Consider the following 8,079-nt stretch of genomic DNA (forward strand, 5'->3'; position numbering starts at 1 on the left):
GGCGAGCGCGGCGGGGGAGAGCGGGTAGGCGCGCGGGACGACGGTGACGGACGCGAGCGGCGGAGCAGAGACCAAAAGGACGACTTCCTTTCCCGCGCCGATGCTGACAGACTGAGCGCCTGCCCCGCCCCCAACCGCCTTTATGAGGCCACGGGGCCCCGCCCCTCTGAGCTCCCGCGCGCGCCCGGGTAGGGCGCAACCATCGGTTCTACGCCAGCGGGGGAAGCCTAGCTCTGCTGCGCGCGCCTCACAAGCTGTCTAAACTTGGAATGAGTTGCCAAGTCTCGAGGGATGGAAGAGTCTTAACTCTGGGTGCTGCCGTCTGGGGAAGCGAATTGACGCGGTCGTATTCATGAGAAGAGATTCTAGGGAAAGGTTGCACCCCTTGGGTATTGAGGCAGACGGGCCGCCGCGGGCCCCTCGGAAGCTGATTGGCTACGCCTTCGCGGGAGGCGGGGGACGGGTATTGGCGGGAGATTCGGACGCGCGCGGCACGGACGTCAGAGGGGGACGGACGATGCGTCATCGATTGGGCTGGGCTAGAGTGGAGGTTCGTCTCTGATTGGCCCAAGTCCGGGTGGGGCGCGCCTCCGATAGGTCCCGCTTGATCGAAGCTCGTCTCCCATTGGCTCCGCCCAGATTGGCGCGCCTTCACGCTGGCGGGAAACCTGGAGTCCTGAAGGACGGGTGGGTGGTGGTTGCTCCTTCCGACGTCGTTGCGAGATAACCCGGGAGCTCCTTGAGCCGTGGCCGCCGCAGAGTTCTAGAGTGCGTGCTTCCTGCCTGTTTGTCTTCTGGTCTCCGCTGGACTGCCTCTCCTTCCGGGTGAGGCAAGGGCGGACTGGGTCTGCCTGAGACTGCACCTGCGTCTGCTTCTGTCCATTGCGCGCCCTGAGCCGTTGATGGGGGACGGTGCGACGGAGGCTGGGATGAGAAGCACACGGTTCGGGCAAGGCCTCTCCGAAGTGGACTGTTCAGCCGAGCGTCGAGGGAATCACAGACCCTGAGCGAGGAGGGGCCCGGGGATGGTTGGGTGCGTGGTGTGAGAAAATGAAGCTGGGGTGCAGGAGTCAAGCGCAGTCCTGTGGGCCCTCTTCTCCCGGTGAACCCTTGCAAGAGATGTCTGCTTGGCCCCTCCATCCAGTCCGACAGTGTTAGGTCGTCTCTGGCGGCCCCTGACCCCATGCTGTGCAAGAGTGTGCAATCCTGTCACCACCCAACTCAGCCTGAACCGTTCCTTCTCCTCCTCCCCCACCCCCCATTTTCCAGGTTCTCCTCCTTCTATGTCCCTTAAAGAAGCCCCTCAGTCATTTCCTACGCTCCATGTCCCTTCCTCCTGCTAATGTCCACGTTCTCGTCCCCCTTGTGCCCCTTACGAACCCTAGCTGTGTGTTCTAACTGGAGTTGAGACTCACTGTTGGTTTTTCTCCCCTGCTGCAGCCTGAGTCAAGCCTGCCCTGCCATTTCGGCTATTGTCCACTGCTTTTCTTTGACCCTTCACTGGACTGTGACTTGGATCTGGATCCAAAGCACCACTGACCCAGCACCCTGAACACTGGTCCATTGTAGCCTAATAAGAGTAGACTTAGGGACCCCTGGTGGCGTAGTGTCTAAGACATTTGACTGCTAACCAGAAAGTTGGCGGTTCAAACCCACCAGCCACTCCGCGGAAGGAAGACTGGGCGATCTACTTCCATAAAGATTTAGCGCCTTGGAAACCCAAAGAGGGTTACTATGAGTTGGAATCGACTTGATGGCAGTGAGTTTGGTTTGGGGTTTTTTTGGTGGTGCAGTGGGTAAGTTCTTGCCTGCTAACTATCACCAGCTGCTCCCCGGAAGAGGAGGAACTCGGCTTCCCTCAAGATTGACAGCTTTAGAAACCCTATGGGGCAGTTCTCCTCTGTCCTCTAGGGGCGCTGTAAGTTGGAACCTCCATGGCTGCAGGTCTAAGGGTAGACTTTGATTCTTAAGATTTTGCGTGTACTCTTGGGAGCTCTGGTAGCGTAGTGCCTAAGGCACTTGACTACTAACCAGAAGGCTGGTGGTTCAAACCCACCAGCCACTCCCTGGAAGGAAGATGGGGCAATCTACTTCTGTAGTAATACTGCCTTGGAAACCCAAGGAGGGGTCTCTATGAGTCAGGTCCGACTCGACGGCACATAACAACAACAACTTGAAGGTAGTAGGAGTACTAGGCTTCTTGATCTATTAGGTACCAACAGAGTAAGAAAGAAGATTCCCGCGTCTGAAATTCCTGCTAACTAGATGTCTTCTCACCACAGCCCTAACTCTGCTTTCTTGCTGGCACAATTTTACAAAGATGCTCTTGAACTGCTGGTTCAAACCTTTTGATTAGCAGCCAGATGCCTTAACCACTATACATACCACCAGAGCTCCTTCCATCCCTGCCAGGAATCGTAAATTGGAAGAGTCTGTGATTCTGTAGGAAGGTGCTGTGAGGTTGGGGGAGAGACAGATGTCTGCCTTACCAACAAGCAGAATCTTTGAAGTGGTGGAATTGTTAATTGCGTGTTAGTAAACCAGAGCGTCATGACACATTATCAAAAAATAACTGGCAAAACTTGGTGCTATCTGAAATTTAGACTCTCACCCAACATCGTGAAGAGTACAGAAAACACAATATAAACAGAACCTTACAAGTAAACAGTTAGAAAAGCTTGAAAAATTTGACTCTAGACAAACTCCTACAGGGTGGACTCCCATTAAATAGAACACATGTTGCTAGTGTAAACAAAAGGCCACTGGGCCCAAGGCTGCCCCCTTACTCTCCAGACTGCTGACTCCCCTCCAAACCAGTCCCTCTACCATCAAGTCAATTCCAGTGCAGTGACTAAGACAGAGTAGAACTGCCCCAGAAAGTTTCCAAGGCTGCAAACCTTTACAGAAGCAGAGAGCCTCATCTTTCTCCCACAGGGCAGCTGGTAGGTTTGAACTGCAAACCTTCAGATTGGCAGCCAAGTGCTTAACCACCACACCACCAGGGCCCCTTGACTTCCTAAGATGGACGTAATTATCAAATACCCATAGTTGCCACTCAACTCAGCAGGAGAAATTACTACGCTACCTGTGGTGGTTTTGACCATTTACGCCGTCGTTTACCCTGTCCGAACCACTCGATTCACGGGTCCTCTCAAGGGCCACCGTCCTCAACCCTGGGATGCAATGAGTTCCTTTATGTGACCTTTCACCTTGGTTCTTTGGAAAAATAGCTTGAGAGCGTTTCCCTCTAAGTTCTAAGGAGCAACCCCTTTGCCCTAATTTCTACCCCAGAGGATTTATGACTTTAATCCAGGTTGATTGACATTCCCTGGGCAGGCTGTAAACAATTTTGTCTCATGGGGTGCAGCCTACCCTGTGATTGGTATGTATTTTGCAGGGATTGGCAAATCTACCCATGCAAATGAGGTGACCACAGCCTACTATGCACATGAAGTGCCCATGGCCTACTGAGAGGGAGACTAGTCAATTTGTACCCTCCTAGGAGTTAAGCTTTGAAATTCGTAGTGGTGGGGGGTAGGTAGCCCCATGGGATTTTTCACACAGAAAGGAGAACAATCAAGAGAGAAGAGACTAGCAGAAAGGAGGCAAGGAAACTCCTAAAAGCTGTAACACAGGTCAAGGGCTGTGACACCAAAGACAGTGAGGGGCCCTGTGGCAGAACTGGTGACCGAGAGGAGGCCTGCGTGGCCGAGGAGCTGAGCGAGCTGTGCTCCACTGAAGAAGGGAGACTTTACCTGGCTATTTTCTGACTCTAAACCTGAGTTGTACCCTCTCCTTTAATAAACCCTTTAACTCTAAGTAGGGTTCGTGAGTTTCACGAGAGTGCAGCGAACTGCCGAACCGAAGTTGGGGGGGGCACAGTGCTGAGCACGGGCGGTGGCGGTGGCAGAGCAGCCGGTGGTACAGCAGCCTGAGGAATATGGGCATCTCGGACATACTTGACCCAGGAATCGGCTTGCTGCTGATTTTTGTAGCTAAGGTGATTCCTTCGCCTGGTGAGTTGAGGTGGGGTTGGTTCTCACTCACGGCAACTCCCTGGCTAACAGAACCAGACCCTGCCCCATCCCACACCATCTTCAGAACTGTTGGTCTGTTCCAGTGCTTCGGTGCGGCCACTGTGTATCCTGAGGGCCTTCCAACCCAGGGGGCTCAGCTTCCAGCCCTGGAGTGGACCGCGTTCTGTTGTGAGCCATAAGGTTTCATGGGCTCATTTGCACAAGCAGATCACTAGGTTTCTAGTCGATTTTCTGAACAGAACCAACCCCACATTGCAGTAGGCCCAACGCTTCTATTTCAAAGATCGCTTCTCAAATGTCCCCTGGTTACTTTCCCCCAATTGTTATAAAAACTTGAGTTTAGAGTCAAGTAAATCAAAACATTTCATTTAGGAAAATCATGTAACTTCAGCCATTTTATTAAATACAGTATCGTGCAGTTACAACAGACCTGTCTTTATAAAACTAAGTCCATTTATTTTGTGTAAAAAATACCCTCACTGCCTGGCCACACCTGAAACCTGACAGGTAGATGTGGCTCTGCTGGCTGGCCACTCACTGTTTCATTTGGGAGCTCCCCCAGGGCCCATGGGGCAGGGCCTCTGCTCCTAGGGCCTGGGTCAGATGGCTCAGCCTTGGCGGGACCTGTTACACTTGATGGGAGTGCCAACATATAGGGCTTTAGGGCAACAGGACTGAGAACTCCAAAGTGAGAGAGGGCCCCACCAAGGCTAGCAAGTTCCCCCATCATCCCATCTACCCCACCTCGCCTGTCCCATCAGGAACTGGGCAAAATGTCTCTCAGTGTCTTGACCCTCAGGCACTGCCCTCTCTGAACCAGGTGGCCTTATGGGCTATGGTTGACCCGTGCTACCTGCTGGGAGATCGTTTCTGGGTGCAGGGCTGAGAGTGTCACAGGGAGCAGTGGTCTTCAACTCAGTGACATTGGGCCCAGCAGCCATGCCCTAGCCTTGCCTGGATTTGGAACAGCAGAGGCACCCAGGACAGACCAAGTGCTCCTCACAGAGCAGGACAGGCCCCCACAAACAATGGTGAGGGAGTGGACAGCAGACGGCAGCCAGCCCTTAGCTGGCCCGGGAGGGAGGAGGCACTCAGCCTGGTGTCTCCATGGGCAGGCAACCTATGGAGCCGGCTCCAGGCCGGCCCTACAGCTGTCTGTGGCAGTCAGCTGGTCTCAGCCCAGTGGCACTGACAGCCCCCATGTGCTCACCCTCCACGTCAGACATCCAAGCTGCCCTTGCAGCTGGGGGACGGGAGGCCGCGAAGCGCAGGACCAGCTGGTGCTGTGGGCCAGTCGGAGATGGGTGGGGCACCCCAGCAGGACGCCCCTCCTGGGTCACTAGGTCACACCGGGAGGCGCTGGGCCTGTTCCCACACAGGGCCAGGGCATCCCCAGCTCGAGGCCAGTTCAGAAACAAGGCCACAGCCTGGATGCACCTGGGTCTGCTTGTAACCAAGGATCAACTGTGTTCCTTAAATTAAGGCAGGAGACGCAGGTGAGGAGCCCAGGGGGCTGTGGAGCGCCATGCAGACAGCCCACCTGCTCTCTGTGCTGAGCACCTGCCCCCACCCCGCCCCGGAAAAGCCGAGAGAGGCGATGGGAAGGTGCTGAGGAGCGGTGGGCCAGCCGTCCGGGGCCTGCCGGCGGCCAAGTTCCCACGGGCCCTGTAGCAGATGCCTTCTTTCCAGAACAAACTCCACAACCGCGCAGCCCCGGGGCCCAGGCCAGCGCTGCCGGCCACTTTGGTGTGCTTTGAAAGCCCTTTGCGGACCGGCCAAGGGTGGGGCGCGGGGCGGGGCTCCCACTAGCCCCGCCCAGCAGCCTTGAGAGCGAGGGGCGGGCGCAGGGGCGGGGCTGTCAGCGGACGGTGCACACGTCCAAGATGCAGAAGCGAGCGCGGCAGGTGGGGCAGGGCACGCGGCTGGCCAGCCAGGTCTCAGGGCGCTGCGGGTCCTGGCGGCTAGCAAACCACTTGCCCATACAGGTCAGGCACCACATGGGGCGGCAGTAGCACTGCTGGCACTGCCCGGCGTCCGCCTCCTGGCAGGTCTTCACCAGCTTCACGGCGGCGCGTGTCTGCATGCAGCCGATGCACGCCTCCAGCTCCTGCACAGACAACCGGTCGGCGCAGCTCGCGGGGACCCGCCGCCCCTGCTGCCCGCCCGCGCGCTCCCCACCTGGCTGCTAGGCACGGAGTAAGCCGGGTTGACCTCCACCAGGGAGGCGAAGGTCTCCAGGAACAGGTCGCCCAGGCTCTGGCGGATGACCACGTGGGCCGCGCTGCGGATGGGTGCACGGAGCTTCTCACACAGCTCGCCGTACTCCGCCGAATTGAGGCTGCCGGGAGCGAGAGCCTGCCGGCGTCGGTGCGCAGCCCGGCTGCTCTCACAAGACCTGCTGCCGAGAGCGCCGCGGGCTCCAGCACACCTGCCCCTGCCGTGGCCGTTGGGACGGACAGGGAGGCCAACGACGACAGGACTCGGGACACAAAGCGCCTGGACTCAGCAGCAGGCTCACCAGGTCCCAGAGGCGTCCCCACGAGGGGCCAGGGAAAGCCAGGCACGGGGACAGAGAGGCCTGGCAGCCACCATGCCTCCTGTTCCCATATGGTCCTCAGATGGTCCCAGTGCACTCCACCAGGAAGGAGGCTCAGGGAGGAAGGTGTGGGCAAGAACCAGGGGGCAGATGAGTTGGGGAGGGAGACAAGAGGGGCAGAGGAGAAGGGAAGCAGGCTGCAGGCACAGAGGGAAGGCGGCTCCCAGGCCGCTGCCCCCACACCATCCTAGATTTCTGCTTATTCTGACTCGTGTGTGCCCTGTGTGGCCGGGCTGCCCCGGCTGGTGCCACACACAAGCCCTGGGTGTGCTGGAGGCCACCTGTGCCCAGTGCTGCCCAGCAGTGCACCCTCACACAGGCCCCTGGGTGCACACCCACCCAGGAGTGGGTTGTTTGTGGTAGGGCTTCCAACTAGCTCGTTCCTGTTCGACCCTATGCTGAGAATCTGCACTTCTACCCCAGATATATGGAATCCAAATCCCAGAGGGAACAGAAGTTCCCAGCAGGGAGTGAAACAGGTTGGCAGCCCCGGCCTTGGAGTGGAGCGAGGCCACACTTACCGGATGTCAAAGGCCTTCACGTAGGGGTTGGTGCTGGCCACCCGGATGGTCAGGAACTGCACGGGCAGGTTGGACTCCGGCGAGAGCTCATGCTGCCGCGACTCTGTCACAGTCAGGTGGATGTCCTGTTGCTGGGCCACGTGGACACTGTATGTGGTCACCTTCATCACCCAGGTGTCCGTCACGATCACACGGGCACCCGGTGCCCCAGTGGCAAACTTATCAATCCTACGGAACTCGGTGTTGACAGAGGTGGCGACGGCCCGCCAGCCAGACTGCGGGAGGGCATATAGTGCCAGGGTTCGGGCCAGCGGGTGGTGGGCCCACTGATCATGTGACCAGTAGTAAGTGAGGATGCCAGCTGCAGCAGGGAGGGTCACCGCCAGCACGAGGAAGAGCCTCCAAGCCTCCGGGGCCTGGCTGGGTGCGTAGAGCTGCTTTCCGGAGGCCGCGAAGCACATACCCGTGTAGTAGCCTGCAAGGGACAAGTGAGCTTCAGCAGCAGTCAAGGACTGGCTAGGCCGCCATCCACCTCCCAGCGGTGTCCACTGAGGGCCAGCGTGCCATCCCTGTGTCGCTGGAGAGTGCTGAGCCTGGCCCTCTGCCCTGGTCATTTGAGACCTGAACAGCTCCTAAGGTAAGGCCATAACACCCAGGGCAGGCTGCCCACCCAACTCAACACCTCTGTGGCAGGGCCCACCTCGGTCCTTGTCCACAGCAGTGGTACAGTAAGTTAGTGCCAAGAGCTTTTAATTTACTATCTCAGGTTTACATAAGTAATGTTGTTGTTATATGCCGTCGAGTCAGACCCAACTTATAGCGACTCCACCTTGGGTTTCCAAGGCAGTATCACTACGGAAGTAGATTGCCCAACCTTCCTTCTGAGGAGTGGCTGGTGGGTTTGAACCGCCAGCCTTCTGGTTAG

At 57.5% G+C, this 8,079-nt stretch overlaps 1 protein-coding gene across 1 annotated transcript in view; it reads right to left on the minus strand.

Annotated features, from left to right (window-relative positions):
• Positions 1-5,895: 5,895 nt before the first annotated feature.
• TMEM129 (transmembrane protein 129, E3 ubiquitin ligase) overlaps positions 5,896-8,079 on the minus strand; it is a 4,818-nt gene continuing 2,634 nt past the window's right edge. The window contains exons 2-4 of the mRNA XM_007953485.2: positions 7,155-7,629; positions 6,216-6,375; positions 5,896-6,144 (exon numbers count right to left, since the gene is read on the minus strand). Of these exons, the coding sequence (XP_007951676.1) occupies positions 5,896-6,144; positions 6,216-6,375; positions 7,155-7,629 (884 nt within the window). The remainder of the gene's footprint in view (positions 6,145-6,215; positions 6,376-7,154; positions 7,630-8,079) is intronic.

Source organism: Orycteropus afer, unplaced genomic scaffold, assembly GCF_000298275.1.
Source record: "Orycteropus afer afer isolate SDZICR_OR568_19922 unplaced genomic scaffold, OryAfe1.0 scaffold00398, whole genome shotgun sequence".
Taxonomy (NCBI): domain Eukaryota; kingdom Metazoa; phylum Chordata; class Mammalia; order Tubulidentata; family Orycteropodidae; genus Orycteropus; species Orycteropus afer.